At 41.4% G+C, this 18,333-nt stretch overlaps 1 protein-coding gene across 1 annotated transcript in view; it reads right to left on the reverse strand.

Moving 5' to 3' along the window:
- The window catches only part of kcnh8 (potassium voltage-gated channel, subfamily H (eag-related), member 8), a 420,218-nt gene extending 407,418 nt beyond the window's left edge, over positions 1–12,800 (reverse strand). The window contains exon 1 of the mRNA XM_078538524.1: positions 12,151–12,800. Coding sequence (XP_078394650.1) covers positions 12,151–12,226 — 76 coding nt within the window. The 5' untranslated portion in view covers positions 12,227–12,800. The remainder of the gene's footprint in view (positions 1–12,150) is intronic.
- Between the last annotated feature and the right edge of the window lie 5,533 nt (positions 12,801–18,333).

Genomic DNA, 18,333 nt, shown 5'->3' on the forward strand with positions numbered 1-18,333 from the left:
ATTGCCTAAGCTTTTGGTCACCTGTCCTAATTCCTCTTTGGCTTGGTGTCAAATTTTATCTGATTTTTGTTCTGCAAAGCACCAGAGATGTTTACAGTATTAAAGTTGCCATTGTGTTGACACGATGAAAATATCACTTGAAATTGCAACATGGCATTGTCAAATCGGGATAGATTTTGCTTTGATGGGAGCATGAAATATCACAGCAAATTCAGTGACATTGCACTCTCAAAATATGAGTTAGAGGCAAAAATATAACATGGAGGCAGGGCTCCAGCCTGCTTCTTCAACTCATGCTCCCAACTTCCAGGGGTCTGCTGCAACTCATCTGAATTTAGTTACCTTCAGGAGGATGTTCTGTTTCTTCCTTCTTGGAGTTTCTACTTGTGGGTTTTGTCTCTCTCAGAAGATTAAATTATGAAAATTATTCAAATAGGCATTACTAGCTGCAGAATTATTAAAAAGAAAAAATTGAAAAAAAACACAAACAACAAAAAGTTGAAACTTGGCATTTAACCACTCTTACAAGCAATGCTTTCACAAGTGTGAAATAATTGTACATGGTATACTGGAGAGTGCAGAGTTAAAAAAGAATAACCAGATTTTTTTCACTGTTGACTTGCTTACGCATTTATGTTATCAGCTCAAATTTGCCTATTGCACTAAATATCCTGGAATATTTATGAGATCACAGCGATACACAACAAAAAAGGTGCAATATTATTCCACCACATAGGATATTGCGTTGTAGGATTTGTTCGCACTATAAATGATGTTTTATTCATTCTGCACATGTAGCAGAAAAAGTCGAACCAAGACAAGCAAGTCATTACACTCTAACAACTATATACATACACAATACTCATTAGCCACACTGTGATGTAATTCATGGAATAGGCACATGAAGAGGATACTATAAATAATAATTGAGAGCGAATTTGAAGGTTGTAATTCAGTTCAAATATGGGCATCAATGGAACCTTAAAGTTGAATTACAACTTTAAACTTCCTTGCAGCAGTTTTTACGAGAAATTCTGAAAAAGGGTCTCCACCCCAAAAATGAGTTTGTAGCGCTTTTCTTCAGCTATCATTTTAAGCTTCATAATTAAAGAAAATTTGTTCCCAACTTTTCTAACTGTCCTTTGGCAAGCAAATGAGGCGTGATTATACAATGAAAGTTCCATAACATAGAGCCGAGAGGTTGGTAAACTGAAAGTTCATTGAGCCTAAAGTTGTACCATATCATACAACAGACACTGCATGTGCAAATTAAAACATTTATTCTCGAGATCACCAGTAAATGAATTCTTTATAATATAGAGTATAGTATTAGTATAGTCTCAGAGATTAGCATTTAGGACCAATTTGAAGATTCCTGATAGTTTCCAATTCCAAAATCAATATTCTTGCTAGTTAACTCAGCCGAGGTATCAAATATCTTCAATTACACAATGCATCACAACATGCAGCATAGAAAAATGAATGGAATAACACTGAATTACTTTGAAGTAACGTCCTACATTTGCATCGCTCTGTCACTTCTAAAAATGAGTGTCTTAAATGACACTACACAAATGCATTGGCCCATTGGATATGAGATACATAGTGATCATACCAGTACTCAGAACTGGTTTCATTGAATTTCTTGAAGGATATTTTCAACAAAAATAATTTTGCAAAGATATATGTACAAAACTAATCAAATCACCATACAATTATTAAATTTTCACATTCTGGAAAATCAATGATTTCAATCAGTTTTTAATCCCTATTAGCTGTGTTATAGGATGTTTCCAACTCATTATCGTTCAATCTCCCAATTCCATGTGACACCATGACAGTGTATTACAATACTGATGTGGTAGCACCTATACAATAAAAAGATATAGTTATGATATCACAGCAACATGTTATGTCAGTTATGTGACATCCTGGATATAGTAACAAAGAGTTTAGTGTGATGAAAAAAATAGTTGTGATAGTAGTCAAGGTATTTTGAAATATTTTAAATAGTCTCAATATTTTGATATAAAATGGCAAATAGAGTAAGAAAGAAAAATTGGTTCTCTCTTCTAAAGTATTGACAGTATCTCTGACAGGTAATGAGGGATGGGGTAAATGGCAGGTCTGACACTTTGGGGGTCAATTCTAATGGGAACACATTCAGGAATTAAATCAAGGTGAATAACTCTTCAGTTTAACTCTGGTTATGTTACTATTAGAAAATTCAGGACAAACTTTTTAACAAAAACAAAAACAGAGAATGCTGGAAAAAAATCAGCAGGTCTAACAGTATCTGTGGAGAGAAAGACAGAGTTAACGTTTCGAGTTCGCATGACTCTTCTTCAAGTGGGTCATTTATGGAACAGGTTACTGACATGGGTAGTGGAAAAAAAAGCCTAAATGGACTAAAGAAAGAACTAGACAAGCCCTTGACAACAAATGGGATTCAGGGCTATTAGAAATGCACCAAGGGAATACTGTGATAGTTGGACTAGTTGGATTGAAGGTCTTCTCCTGCCTGAAACTGTTACTATGTTATTATTGGAAATGTAACATTTGTGGTTATGTGTGCATATTGGTCGAAGACGTCTTTACAACAATGCTCACAGCTGTTGCCATAACAACACTGATCTGGGAAGTAGAGACCAAGAGATAGAGAAATTACAAAAAGGAAAAGCATATGAGAACCATAGCGAGAAAGACAAACAAAAAGAGGAAGGTAAGAAGAATGAAAGAGTGGGAGAAAAGCAGAGACAATTACGCAAAGAGATACATTTATTTTGCTTTTCCATGAGTAAAACCACTCTAGATCAGCCTCTCTAGATCACCATTTAATATTTAATATAGCTCAAGGAGCTCTCACCCCTCAACCACTACAACTACCACCACTGTAGACTGCGGAACATACCCCAATTGTCCTTGTAATTCATTCTCCCTCAAACTTTGGAAGAGCCATAAAGGAAGGAGTTTGTCGCTCTTCTTTGCACTCTTTCCAACATATGCAGAGTAAAGCATCTTCCAGTCCTGGCGAAAGGTCCTCAGCCTGAAACATTAAATTCTTTCTCTCTCTATAGATGCTTGCAGACCTGAGTGTTTCTACCATTTGCTGTTTGCATTTCAGATTTCCAGTATCCACAATGATCTGCAATAACAAAATTTCATGGAACCTACTGTCATTTCATCACTCCTGCTCACCACCCTATCACAGACCTTCCCTTTTGTTCTTCTTCCCTCCTTTCACTTGCTCAAAGCTTATTACATTTCTAACATTTCCCAATTCTGATGAAAGGTCACTGACCTGAAACGTTAACTCCATTTCTCTCTCCATAGATGCTGCCAAAGTATTTCCAACTTTTCTGTTTTTGTTCTGCAATATTTTTCTTTTGTATGTAGAATCAAAAAATAATTTACCCAAATTCTTCAAGAAATGAGTTGGATGGGAGGGATGTCTGCCATCTTTTCAGTTAATAATTCAGCTGCCAAATCCTGTTTACTCATTATAAAGCCTGAAAATCAGATTTTCTTCCTCAAAAATTAAAGATAAATTAGCAGTTTTCTGCTCTAATGGGGGAAGTACAGTAGTTGACTCTGTGTAGTGAAATTCAGAACTACCAGCTGTGAAATTGATAAAAATTGAATCTGTCCAGTAGTTGTTGTGCAGATTACTAAATGCCAGTTCTTTAATTACCTGTTGATGGTTATCTACAGGGGGTTTGATAGATCCTCCACTAGACCCCTGTTGCTGCCCATCAACAGGTAATTAAAAGCTTCAATTTAACAATCTACACAGTGCCTCTTTTAGTTACCATTCGTGTCAATTTCACAGATGATAGCTCTGATTTCAGCTACACTGTGACTCAAGTACCACACACATCAGATTGGAAAACTGCATTGGGCCAGCCATTGATCTACTGAAGGAATAAGAGGGGATGATATGTCCCCACTTCACAAAATATCCTCTCTAGGCTTCTGCTCCCAACTTGAGTTCATATGTTACAGTAGCTGATCCATTTCAAACTTCCTGTATGTACTATCTTAACTTATTGGGCTGAATTTTACGACAGACTTTGGAACCCTGACGTCGGGATAAAAAGCGGGCCCTGAGCAAACCCATACCAATCGGTAGTCAGTTCACCATGCAACTTCTTAATTGACCCCTACAGGATCACCATCCAATGAAGGACATTGGGCGAGCTCCTGATTCTGTCGGCCCGAACAGAAGTGAGATTCTGCGTCTTCGTATGATTGTGGCGAAAGAGTTCTTTGTGGGAGTGATTGTTGTGCGATGAAGTTAATTTATCCGAACTCCCATTCAATTAATGTACTTCTGTGTCTTCCAACATCTCACTTAAATGAGGTTTAATTTGATATCCTGTTTGTGATCAGCATTGAGCACAGCGGGGTAGAAATTCATCTTGGGCAGTGTTGCAAAATGGGTAGCATTTGAAATGCTCCGTCCAGTATTCAGTTCTATTGAAGTTAATGGGTGAGGTGTATACAGAATGAAGGCAAACGGATGAGTTTAAGAAACAGATCAGCATGACCTAATTTGGATGATGGAACAGGCTCGAGAGGCTGAATAGTTCACTCCTGTTCCTAAGTCCCAACAGGCAACCGACGCAATATTGACCAAGACGCTTCTACTGCCCGCGTTCCAAGTGTGGTCTGACCAATTCTTTATGACGTCTTAGCAAAATTTCTGTAGATTTGTTTTCTACTGTTCTACTTTTATATCCCCCGTGCTTGACTAGCTGTTATTAATTGCTATCATATTTTCCAGACATTAAAAGTGATGAATGATTATCATTCCCAGTTCCTTTCTTAGTCTCTGAGGCGCAGGCTGTGCAGAAGGGTCATACGGACTGGAAAAGTTAACTCTGTTTTTCTCTCGCAGATGCTGTCAGGCGTGCTGAGTTTTTCCAGCGGTTTCTGTTTTTATTTCGGATTTCCAGCATCCGCTGCATTTTACTTTTACCTTTCTCGGTCTCGCTGTGCTAATTAGTTCTATTGTTATTTGTTACAAAAAGACTTGTGATTCACAATTCTTCCGCCAATAGCAAGCCACTACTTTTATCAGTGTTGAATTTACCTTGCCGGTTTTTCTGCCCAACCGATCTAAAACTCTTACAATTTTAACAATCTTCTATTTCTACTGTTGACAAAACATTTTACAAGTTACAACTGGCATATTAATGTAGATGGGGCACAATAGGGATTACATGCGCTGATTCCCCTGGAATTCACTTAAAATCTCATGAGTATTTTCTTTTTTCCCTTTTCTTAACTAGCTTTTACCTGTGTGTTCTATTAGTCTTTCGTAGAACTTTGTGAAAACCGTTGAAAATACAAAAGCTCTTATCATAAAGAGTTTCACTATTTAATTATCTGTAAAACCTTAAAGTCAGCAAAGTTTGTCTGGCAGGAATTTTATCTAAACCTATTTAAGCGGTTTCCAGTCATTTTAGAATAGTTTCCATTAATTTACCCTTTTTATTGATGTTTAGACAATTCACTTGTAGGCTCAGTCACAATGGTATCCATTTTTAAATGCAGTACTATATTTGCCTCCCCCCTCCCCCCAACACAGAAACTCCACAATGCCCAAAGATCCCTTCAGAATGATAACAGGTGATCCACAAATTTCCCTTGCTTCTCCTTCGACATCCTGAGATGTATGTTATTTGGCTAAGGGGATTGATGGTCTTAATTAACTTTAGTTTATCAAGAATTCTTCCACACTGATTTCAATATCCCTTACGATATAATCTTTTTAAAAATGAATTTTCAGCATATGGGCACCACTGGCAAGACCTGCTCTTATTACCCTTATTATTATGAGAAGGTGGTGGTAATGTGCTATCTCTTTGAACTGCTGCAGTCCATGTGGTGAAGGTGATCCCACAATGCTGTTACATAGAGAGCTCCAGAATTGTGACTGCAATCCCTGTGGTGTAGGTACACCCACAGTGCTGTTAGGGAGAGATAGCAGGTGAAGGAGAACACTGTCACCTCCAAGGCACACATTATCCTGACTAGGACATATACAATCACTATTCTTTCAACATTGCTGAATCACAATTCTGGAGCATTGTGTAATAGCATTGTGACTCAGCAATGTTGAAAGTATAGCGATTGTATATGTCCTAGACAGGATAATGTGTGACTTGGAGGTGACAGTGTTCTCCTCCACCTGCTATCTCTCCCTAACAGCACTGTAGGTGTACATACACCACAGGGACTGCAGTGATTTAAGAAGGCAGCTCACCAGCATCTTCTCAAGGGCAATTAGGGATAGGAAATAAGTGCTGGCCTAGCCAGTAACGCCCACATTCCATGAATGAATTTTTAAAATCTACATCGTTCTAGGTGGTGATGGTTGTAGATTTGGGAGGTACTACCAAAAATGTTGCTCCAGCACACCCTATTCATAGTACACACTACAGGCACGGTACACCGTGGAGGAGTAGATGTTAGGCTAACAGATGAGGACTCAATTAAACCTGCTCTTTTGCCCTGGATAGTGTAGAGCTACTTGAGTGTTGTTACACCTACAGGCTATTCCAACACACTCCTCACCTGTATCTTGTAGATGATGGAGAGTCAGGACATCAAGGTGACCTGGTTAAGTGTGCTTGAGTTGGAAACGGTCATTGCTGGCTCTTGGGTGGCATGAATGTTACATGCCATTTATCAGCTCAATCCCTGATATTATCCAGGCTTGCTTGCTGGGCATGGACTATTTCATTTTCTAAGAAATTGCAAATGGAGCTGAACATTCAGCAAGCAACTAACACCCCAAAGTCAGTAATGAGCAGCTGAAGATAGTTGGGCCTAGGATGCTGTCCTGAGAATCTCTTACAACAATATACACATCTTGACATGTTTGGTCTCAAGCAACCACATCTTTCTTTCTGACAGAAATAACTTCTGCCACTGAAGAGATTTCCACATTCATTTGAATGCTGCTTTAATCTCAATGGCAGTCACTGTCACCTCAGCTCTGGAATTCAGCTCGTGTCCATGTTTGAACCAAGGCTTTAATTTGGCCTAAGTAAGACCATAAGACTGAGTCATTTTTGACAGAATCCAAAGTGAGCAGGTTATCGGTGACTAAGTGTCACCTAATCACACTGATGACTATTATTCCATCTCTCTGCTGATGACTGGGAGCAACAATTGGCGGGATACTATTTACCTTGCTTTTGGGGATTTGTTTTTAACTTCTTTATGCAGCAAGTGGTTATGATGTGGAATGCAGTGCCTGATATGTTGGTGGAGGTAGATTAAAATTGAGGCTTTCAAAACTGAATTAAGGACCAAAGTGGTAATTTGTGTGTGGAGCTGGAAGACATAGGTAGCGTTCCAAATGAATACTTTGTCAGTTTACAAGTGAGAGGGACGACGCGGGTATGGAAATCAGGCAGAAGGACTGTGATATAATTAAAGAAATTAGCATAGAAAGGGAGGAGGTTCTAAGTGCTCTGGCAGGCTCAAAAGTAGATAAATCTCCACGCCTGGGTGAAATGTATCCCAAGATGTTGAGTGAGGCAAGTGAGGAGATAGCAGGGGTGCTGACAATAATTTTCAATACCTCTCTGGCCACTGGAGAGGTGCCAGAGGACTGGAGGGCAGCCAATGTGGTATCATTATTCAAGAAGGGAGGAAGGGATAAACCAGAGAACTACAGGCCAGTCAGCCTAATCTCAGTGGTGGGGAAACGATTGGAATCAATTCTGAGGGACAGAATTAATCTACACTTGGAGAGGTAGGGATTAATCAAGGACAGTCAGCATGGTTTTATTAAGGGGAGGTCATGTCTGACCAACTTGATTGAATTTTTCGAAGAGGTGACCAGGTGTGTAGATGAGGGCAATGCATTTGATGTAGTCTACTTGGACTTCAGCAAGGCTTTTGATAAGGTCCCACATGGGAGACTGGTAACGAAGGTAAGAGCCCATGGGAGCCAAGGCAATTTGGCAAATTGGATCCAGAATTGGCTGAGTGGCAGGAAGCAGAGGGTGAAGGTCAAGGGGAGCTTTTGTCACTGGATGCCTGTGTCCGGTGGAGTTCCACAGGGACCGGTGTTGGGTCCCTTGCTGTTTGTGGTATATATAAACAAATTAGAATTGAATGTAGGAGGGTTGATCAGTAAGTTTGTGGATGACACAAAAATTGGTGGGGTGGTAAGTAGTGGGGAGGATAGCCTTAGATTACAGGAGGATATAGATGGGCTGGTCAGGTGGGCTGATCAGCGGCAAATGGAATTTAATCCGGATAAGTGTGAGGTGATGCACTTGGGCAGGACAAACAAAGGCATAGGAATGCACAATTAATGGTAAGATCCCGGGAAGTACCAAGGATCAGAGGGACCTTGGTGTGCACGTCCACCGGTCCCTTAAGGTAGTGAGACAGGTAGATAAGATGGTTAAGAAGGCATATGGGATACTTGCCTTTATTAACTGAGGCATAGAATATAAGAGCAAGGAGGTAATGCTGGAACAGTATAAAATGCTGGTTAGGCCACAGCTGGAGTATTGCATGCAGTTTTGGAATCCGCATTATAGGAAGGATGTGATTGCACTAGAGAGAGTACAGAGGAGATTTATCAGGATGCTTCCTGGGTTGAAGAGTTTTAGTTATGAGGGGAGATTGGACAGACTGGGGTTATTTTCCCTGGAGCAGAGGAGATTGAGGGGGGACATGATTGAGGTGTATAAAATTATGAGGGGCATAGATAGGGTAGACAGGAAGGAACTTTTCCCCTTGGTGCAGGGATGAATTACCAGGGGGCATAGAGTTAAGGTAAGGAGCAGGAGGTTTAGAGGGGATGTGAGGAAGAATTTTTTCACCCAGAGGGTAGTGGGAATCTGGAACTCACTGCCTGAAAGGGTGGTAGAGGCAGAAACCCTCTTAACATTTAAGAAGTATTTGGATATGCACTTGCGATGCCATGGTGTACAAGGCTATGGGCCTAGTGCTGGAAAATGGGATTAGAATAGTTAGTACTTGTTTGACTGGTGCAGACTTGATGGGCCGAGGGCCTTTTTCTGTGCTGTAGGCCTCTATGACTCTATGAATTCAATAAGCATTCAAAGAGAAAAATATTTGCAAGGCTAGGGGGAAAGGGAGGGTCTGGTATTAGTTGCATTGTTCTTGCAGGGAGCTGGCATGGATATGATGGGCCAAAGGGCCTCCCTCCGTGCCGTAGCCATTTTACCATTCTATTTCCCCAAAAGCAGGGCAAATAATATCCTGTCAATTGTTGCCCTGTTGTCCTTCTCCCAATCATCAGTAGAGTGATGGGATAAATTTGGAGTTGTCAATATTGACTCTAGACCCCATGTAGTCTCTCTCCTTTGGGTCAAACATGGGGAAGGAAACTCCCTGCTGATTACCACTTACCACCCAACTTCAGCTTAGGTTCAATACTCCTGAACACCACTTGAAGGAAACTGAGGGAAGCAAAGGTACAGAATGTACTCTGGTTGGGGGTCTTCAATGTATATCACTAAGATGAGTTCAGTGGCTCTTAACCTTATCCTCATCAATCTGTCACAGATGTGCCTGTCTGTAATAATGTTGATAGGAACGATCACTGCCCAGTATTTGCACAAATAACATTCTCCATTATATCATGTAACATGAGCAGCATACTAAGTGGATAGATTAAGAATAGACCTATCAGCTCAAAGCTAGTATCCAGGAGGTGTTGAGGGCCATTGGCAGCAGCAGAGTCTTTAATAACAATCCATAACATCATGGCCTCCAGCACCATCAACCCACTCTGGTTCATTGAATGTAGGGGATCGTGCCTGGAGCAGTCGCAGGTGCATCTGAAAATGAGGTCCCAACCTGGTGAACCTCCCAACTCTAGTGACTTGTGTGAGTAAGATTATGTCAGGCTATTGCTTGACTTATCTGTGGAAAGGATTATTACTCAAATAAATGCGACCAGCACAGACTCTTCCTACCAGAGAGTATATCAAGAAATATCAAATATTCACTTTTGGTTCTAAAATGAAATTTCTAAATATTATGGAAATTTTATCTGTGATTTGTTGATATGTGTTCTCAGCAAGCAAGCTTCATGTTGGATGCCACATATTTGGAAAATCAGCCCTCTGCTCTAACCTTCCTTCTGCCAACTAGTTAAAGAAAGCTTCAGGAATTCATGCCAACATTTTCCAGCTGTGACAGGCTCAATTAATTTCTTGTAACCAGATACATCACTTCTGTAGTATGAAGCAAAAGGTTTAATATCTTAATACGTCATCTATAAATATTTTCCATACCAATTTAGCAAAAGTTCTAACTGTAAGGTGATTTTAAAGTTTATGAACTTTGAGTTTCTTACACAATGTTGTTTTATGTCCTCTGATATTTCCTGTGCTTTTTTTACTTATATGCTGCCTTTTAAATGTTACTAGCATATTTTTTGTGGTAAAGTGGAATGTGCACTATTTTATACACCCAGATGTGTCAAATCACGTGCTGCATAGTGCTTCATTTTGTTGGTTAGGATGTAGTAATATTTAATTTAGTTGGTTTATTTAGGATTACAGAATCTATTTGCAGTAAGCAGGTGCATCCTGAGGAAAGTTAGAGGTTAATTGCTATTTGAGAGAAATTTGCAGATTAAATGTCTTTATGAATTCCCAATTTCTGGTTAAAAGAATCCATCATGATGTGATTGTCTTTTCTACTTTTAGACTTTGAAGTGTGATCTCGGAGGTATGGTGGGTGAGTACTTGATAGGAGACGTTTGCATAAATAGATAATATTAAATTCGTTCCTTTTCTCACAATGTATTCTGACTTAACGAACAGCCTAGCTGCTTTGCAGGCCTGACTATAGTTTATATTTATGACAACCTTATTACAAATGCATTTCGTTATCAAAATTGAAGTGAATTTTAGAAGCCCGGATTGCAAAACTTACCAAGTTATCTAACATTTAAATCAACATTGAACACAAAACTATTGAGACTTCCTCGTCAATGGTCATGCATTTCTTTTTTTTTCCAAGCTTAAACCCAATATAAGCATCTACGATGAAGGGAATACGACGTGAGAAAGAATTGATTGTATATTTCATTTTTATAAAGAATATTAAATTGCATGATGCATAGAAATCGAGCAAAGGAAGGTGAGGTTTCCAATGGATGATTTCACTTTCGTGAACAATTTGCTGGATTCTAAATTGTACCAGCTTGCTTGGACCTGTCCTTGGAACTGAAACTCCTCTCGCATCTTTACCAGAGGTGACGGGGCGAACACAGACACAACGCGATATCAAACTACAACTTTCCCTAGACCTTTCAGCGGCACTATACCCAAACAAAGATCATCGATCCGTAGTTTGACAGCTTCATAAATTCTGCAGAGAGGCCAATGGATGATCTGGGAGTGTTCAAGGCTAATTTTAGAAGCCGGCCAGCGATAGACAATTCATCGCTATCAACAGAAATTATATATTGAACAAAACCGCCGCTGAATTATAGAATAAAAATAAGATATTTAAAAAGGCAATGAAAGCAATTGAAATGTCGGACAATAATCAAAGGACGAACCCAAAAGTGCAATGAAACAGGGTCTTCCAGTTCTATAAAACAATCCCAAACTGCAGTCCCTCCGTCCCAATTGGTAAGATTGTCAATTCCCCCCTGTCTGATCAAAGCCTCTCGCCACCCTCTCAATGCATTACACAAATGGAGTTAGCGCTTGTGTAACAAAATCTCGATCAGTACTTCTGTCTAAAAGAGCAACTCTAGGACCCAGGGCAGCGAATTGGCCACATTCCCTTGTGAAGAATACGCTGAGGGTTTAATTTCAAAAACTTTAGACACTGGCATCGAGGAGCCGGTTTCATTTTATTCAATGAAACGCTTCCACATGCAGTGAAAGAAATTCTACTGGCACCGCGAATTGCATCGCCATTCGCGCAGGAATGAACGGCCGAGTTACTGAAGCGCATCTTCAAATATAAATGAGACCCATTCTGATCTGGCGGATCCACGGGACACTGCAGATCACCAACTTCTCTTCAAGCCCCTAAGTAGGGCTTCGTCTTCCCTCAGTTTCCCAACTCCAGCCCCATCCCTTCACAACTCTTATCAACAAAGGAGAAATAGATTTTTTAAAAACTTACGTGTCCCATCAAAGCGCGTTGCTATGGTATCCAAGAAAGTGTTTTGTGGCGCTAATAATCCTTTCATAACAGGCATTTTTCCTGAGCAGTGTGAAATTCCCCATCAAAGTTGCGCGGCTGTGTTGAGTGCACTGAGCGAGTGAGAGATGAAGGCAGGCAGGGGCAGAGCGTGGCTCCAACTCATTGAAAGCGCCTTCCACTCACAGCGAGAGACAGAGAGCTGGGGCTAAAGAGGAGGAGGGGAGAGAGCAGCGCCTTCCAGTCACTCATTCACACACACACACACAGCTGCACACCGAGCTGGAGACAGCATGGAGAGAACCAGCAGCGCCTTCTCGTCGCTACAGGAAGAGCTGAAGAGCGGAGACAGACCAGCACTAATCAGAGAGAAAGCTGGAGTGGAGCAAGGGAAGGATAGAGGGAAGACGAGAAGGAGGGAGGGTGAGAGCGGGAATGTCACACAGCTGAACTAGAGAGAGAGCAGACGAGCGGAAGCTTGAAAAACACATGCCATCTTAAAGTCCAACTCAGATCTGGCACTAACAGGATAAACAGTTGACCAGACCTAGTAAGGAGAGAGCAACTTGATTGTTGTGTCCTATTATGCTGGGTGGATTTCTCTCTGAGGAGATGGCCCTCCTATTGTTACACCGACAGCCATCCCCCGAACCCAAACTTGCCCGTTGGCCACGCCTACTGGAAAGTACATGTAACAGACCCATAATTTCTGTTAACGAGAAGCCTAACGCTTGCAGCTTTGGCGAACCACTAATTTAGAGAGTCTGTTTCTGATTGTGAAGCGAAAGTTGATTTTCAGTGCGACAGTGTTGGAGACATGTCCCAGTTATTCGCCGCCTTTTGCCAACAATGCCGCTTGCTAAGGGCAAGTTCCTCTTTATTAACCCTGAAAATTTCACCAAAGGCTAAGCGGAGGTAACCATGTTCACAGATCTGGAGGGAAAATAAACAGTTTATTTTAAAGATCATATATTGTGACCTTATTCAAATAACAAACAGGAATTATAATCGTAAAACATGAATGCAAGGTGTTAAAATTGCCATTCTACACTATGCAGTCAATTGGTGATGGATGATCGGCATGAGGTAAAAAAAAACTGCTTTAAAATTGGCCAATTGTTCCAAAAATGTGTAGTAGGATTGCCACATCACTGCATTAAAAGATTCATTCCTTGGGAACGGAGAACAGAAGAATATCGATATGTCAAAGATGTTGACCTACTCTAGTATGGTAAACCTGAAATGGCTGGAGTAATCGTGAATTAAAAAGTACCTGATGGGAGGGGAACTAATTTCAGTGAATTGAGGAGTGATCTAGCCTGAGTAAATTAGAGTCGAAGACTGGTGATCAAAAATGTAATAAAGCAATGGGTGGCTGACCACAGAAGCAGTTGGGATTGCGGTCACTGAGGCAGATGAGTGCCAAGGCGGATGTGTAGAAGGCCCGCCTCAATTCTCTGGGACTTCTTCCCAGTTGTATTAAAGGCTGTTAGGCCCACTCACCCTTCACCCTTACCCACTCCCCCTGCCACCTCAAAGCCGCATGCCACCTCCATGCCCCCATTTCACTTCCATGGCTCCCCTGCACCCTCCATGCTCATTCACCCAGTATGTACTATGGAACCAATGAACTATATAACAATGGCAAGTCTTGAAATACAATTAAAAACACCCATTCAAAAGTCCTCTGAAAAAATGCTGCTCTTACAATCTTATAAAAGTGTCAATCAGGCAGAGTCATTCATCATTTCAATATTGGAAGCTTTACCTCAGTCACACCTCTTAACCTTGTTCAAATAAACATACAGACATTGAAAAAAATCAAAGAAAGAATAACTTATTATGACCTCATAACTATGTCAATCAATCAAAGTAACACTCCATTTTAGCCTGTGTAAACAGACCCTCTGCTGAGCTAATCCATTCGTGAGTTTTGGAGGTCAGTCAAGCATTCTTAATGAGGCTACCTGAGAGCAGTATCAACAGGAAGGCTTGCAATATCCTACCAACCTCCTGGAGGCTGCAGTAAGAAATAGCACTGGTGGTGAGGAAGTAGCAGCCATTGCCTCCTGCCATTTCATTCCACCAGCCCTCTTGTGACCTATACACACCATCAGCACTCTCACTGCTTGCACAGTGAGGACTGTCAGCCAACCTTGCAGTCACACACGCTGACTCCCCCTTCTATGTTCACAGCCTGTTTGCTATCCCAAATTGGATGATGATCTTGGAGGCAGCCTCTTAATTGAATGCCTCTCAAAAAAATTTCCCTGGGAAGCAAAGTGTTGCTTCAATCGGGTCAGACCTGAAAATGGTCCCAACTGTCGAACATTTTCCAAGTCCAGATGATGCAGCCCTTTATCACAAAAACAATGATTAGAAAGCTTGTATTTATATATCACCTATAGCATAAGAAAACATCCCAACGTGCTTCACATAGGCATTATAAAACAAAATATGGCATTGAGAAATATGAGATGTTAAGGTAGCTGACCAAAAGCTTGGTCAAGGATGTTGTTTTTAAGGAGTTTCTTAAAAGAGGAAAATGGGAAACTGGAGAGGTGTAGGAAGGGAATTCTAGAGCTTAGGGCATTGGCAACTGAAGGCACAGCCACCAATGATGGAGCTATTAAAATTGGGAATACTCAATGCCAAGTTAGAGAAGAGCAGGTATGTTGGAGGGTTGTAGGGCTGGAGCAGATTGCAGAGATCAGAAGGGGTCAGGCCGTGGATGGATTTTAAAAATCTGAGAGAATTTCAAAACTGAAGCATTGCTTAACTGGGATCTAATGTAGGTCAGCGAACACAGAGGTGATGGGTGAACAGGATTTGGTTTGAATTAACACATGGACAATAGTGTTTTGGGTGACTTTAAGTTTACAGAGGGTAGGATATTGGAGGCTGAGTGGCGGTGCATTAGAATTATCAAGTCTACAGGTAAAAAAGACATGAATGAGGGTTTCAGCAGCAGATGAGCTGAGCTGGGTTGAAAATGGGAAATGTTACAGAGGTGGAAGGAGGTGGTCTTAGTGATGGTGTGGATATGTGGTCGGGTGCTCATCTCGGGGCCACCTAAGAAATCAAGGTTGGTTTAGCCTGGTTTAGTCTCAGGTGGTTCAGGAAGAGAGATGGAGTCTGAGGCTAGGGAACAGAATTTGTGGTGAGGACTGAAGACAATGGGTTTCTTCTTCCCAATATTTAATTCAAGGAAATTTCTGCTCATCCAGTAGTAGATGTCATACGAACAGTCTGATAATTCAGAAGCAGTGGAGAAGTCAAGAGAGGTGGTGGCGAGATAGAGCCTGGTGTCATCAACGCACATGTGAAAACTGATGTATTTTTGGATGATGTCATGTAGATGAAAACTAAGAGGGCACTAAGAATGGACCCTTGGGGTACACTAAAGATGACGACTTGGAGCAGAAATCTCCGACTATGATTGGACAGATAAGAAAGGAACCAGACAACTGTAATCCCATTCAATTGGTCAACAGTAGAGGAGGATGTAGCAACTATGTCAAGGGCTGCAGACAGATTGAGAATGACAAGAAGGGAAAATTTGACTTTTCACAGTCAGATAGGATGTCATTTGTGACTTTAATAAGAGCCATTTTGAGACTGTGGCGAGAATGGAAACTTGATTGGAGCAGTTCAAACATGGAGTTCTAGGAAAGATGGGCACGAAGTTGGGAGCTGACAGCACATTCAAGGACTTTGCATAGGAAAGGGAAGTTAGAGATGGGGCGGCAGTTTGCAAGGGGTCAAAGGCTGTTTTCTTGAGGAGGGGATGTTCACAGCAGATTTGAACAAGAGGGCTGAGGCAAGAGAACCATTAAAAATGTTAGCTAACAAGGAAGCCAGGAAGAAAAGTTGAGTGGTCAGTAGTTTAGTTTAGTGCTCAAACAAAAAATGTACGCTTTCGTGAGATTAGTTAAATGCAGTGAAAAAGAAATTTACAAAGGTTCAGTATTTTTCTGACAAGCTGATAGCTAGGGCAGATACATTTATGCAATAGCTAGAAATCTTTACTAGCAATCAATGACGCAATTGGAGCAGCTTTCTGTCGACTGCTGAGGTTGTATAAGACAATATTTTGAAAGTATCATGTGGGTTGAAATCAGTAAGCATCTGTAGTGTTCTACATCTTAGGGCAAGAGGTGGCATAGTGGGATTGTCACTGGACTGGTATTCCAGAGAGCCAGGGTAATGCTCTAGGAACCCGGGTTTGAATTCCACCACTCCAGATGGTGGAATCTGAATTCAATAAAATTCTGGAATTAAAAGTCTAATGATGACTATGAAACCATTGTCAATATTTGCAAAAACACATCTCGTTCACTAAAACAGAATTACCTGGAAAAACTCAGCAGGTCTGGCAGCATCGGTGGAGAAGAAATCAGTTAACGTTTCGAGCCTTCATGACCCTTCGGCAGAACTGAAGCATAGTTAGGAGAAAGGAGAAATATAAGCTGGTTTAAGGTGGGGGGGCGGGGGGAGAGAGAAGTTGAGGGTGTGGTGATTGTGGAGATAAGCAAGCAGTGATAGGAGCAGATAATCAAAAGATGTCACAGACAAAAGGATCAAAGAGGTGTTGAAGGTGGTGATATTTGTCTAAGAAAAGTACTAATTAAGAATGGAAGACAGGACACTCAAAGTACAGCTCTAGTCGGGGTGGGGTGGAAAGATTAACAAGGTTTTAGTTTTAGATTTAAAAATAATGGAAATAGGTGGGGAAAGAAGAATCTATATGAATTATTGAAAAAAAAACCACACCCTCAACTTCTCTCTCCCCCCGCCCCCCCACCTTAAACCAGCTTATATTTCTCCTTTCTCCTAACTATGCTTCAGTTCTGCCGAAGGGTCATGAAGGCTCAACGTTAACTGATTTCTTCTCCACCGATGCTGCCAGACCTGCTGAGTTTTTCCAGGTAATTCTGTTTTTGTCTCGTTCACTAATGTCCTTTAGGGAAGGAAATCTGACGTCCTTACCTGGCCTGGCCTACATGTGACTCCAGATCTGCAGTGATGTGGTTGACTCTTAAGTGCCCTCTGAAATGTCCTAGGAAGCCACTCAACTCAATAAAGGAATGAAACCGGACGGCCTAGGCAGCAGAAGTGACATTGCAAACTGAGACCTGTTGAGCCTGTAAAGTCCTCCTTACTAACATCTGGCTTGTGCCAAAATTGCTAGAAATGGCAGCTCAGTGATATACAGTCAGAGTCCTCAACATCGACTCTAGCCCTCATGAAGTCCCATGACATCAGGTCAAACATGGGCAAGGAAACCTCCTGCTGATTACCACGTACCACCCTCCCTCAGCTGATGAATCAGTGCTCCTCCAAGTTGAACACCACTGATGGTTGCAAGGATGCAGAATGTACTCAATTGAATGTACTTCAAAGTCGATCACCAAGAGTGGCTCAGTTGCACCACCACAAACTGAGCTGGCCGAGTCCTAAAGGATAGGTGGGGAGGGAACCAACAAGAGGGAAAAGCATACTTGACCCCATCCTGCTGCAGATGCAACTGTCCGTGATAGTATCGGTAGGAGTGGCCACCGCACAGTCCCGTCTTCACATTGAGGATACCCTCCAATGTGTTGTGTGGCATAGGTCTAGCAGCTCAAGACTGGGAAGCCATTAGGCGCTGTGGCCACCAGCAGCAGTATTGTACCCAATCACAATCTGCAATCTCATGCCCGGCATATCCCCCACTCTACCATTATCATTAAGCCAGGGGATCAACCCTGGTTCAATGAAGAGTACAGGAAGGCATGCCAGGAGCAGCACCAGGCATACCTAAAAATGAGGTGTCAACCTGGTGAAGCTACAACACAGGACTACTTATGTGCCAAACAGGTTAAGCAGCAAGTGATAGACAGAACTAAGCGACTCCAGAACCAACTGATCAAATCTAAGATCTGCAGTCCTGCCACATCCAGTCATGAATGATGGTGAATAATTAAACAACAATCAGGAGTAGGAGACTTTACAAATATCCCCACCCTCAATGATGCAGGATCCCAGTACATCAGTGCAAAAGATAAACCTGAAGCATTTGCAACAACCTTCAGCCAAAAGTGCTGAGTGAATGATCCATCTCGGCCTCCTCTAGATGTCCCCAGCATCACAGATGCCAGTCTTCAGCCAATACGATGCAATCCA

Source organism: Cetorhinus maximus, chromosome 3, assembly GCF_964194155.1.
Source record: "Cetorhinus maximus chromosome 3, sCetMax3.hap1.1, whole genome shotgun sequence".
NCBI classification, from domain to species: domain Eukaryota; kingdom Metazoa; phylum Chordata; class Chondrichthyes; order Lamniformes; family Cetorhinidae; genus Cetorhinus; species Cetorhinus maximus.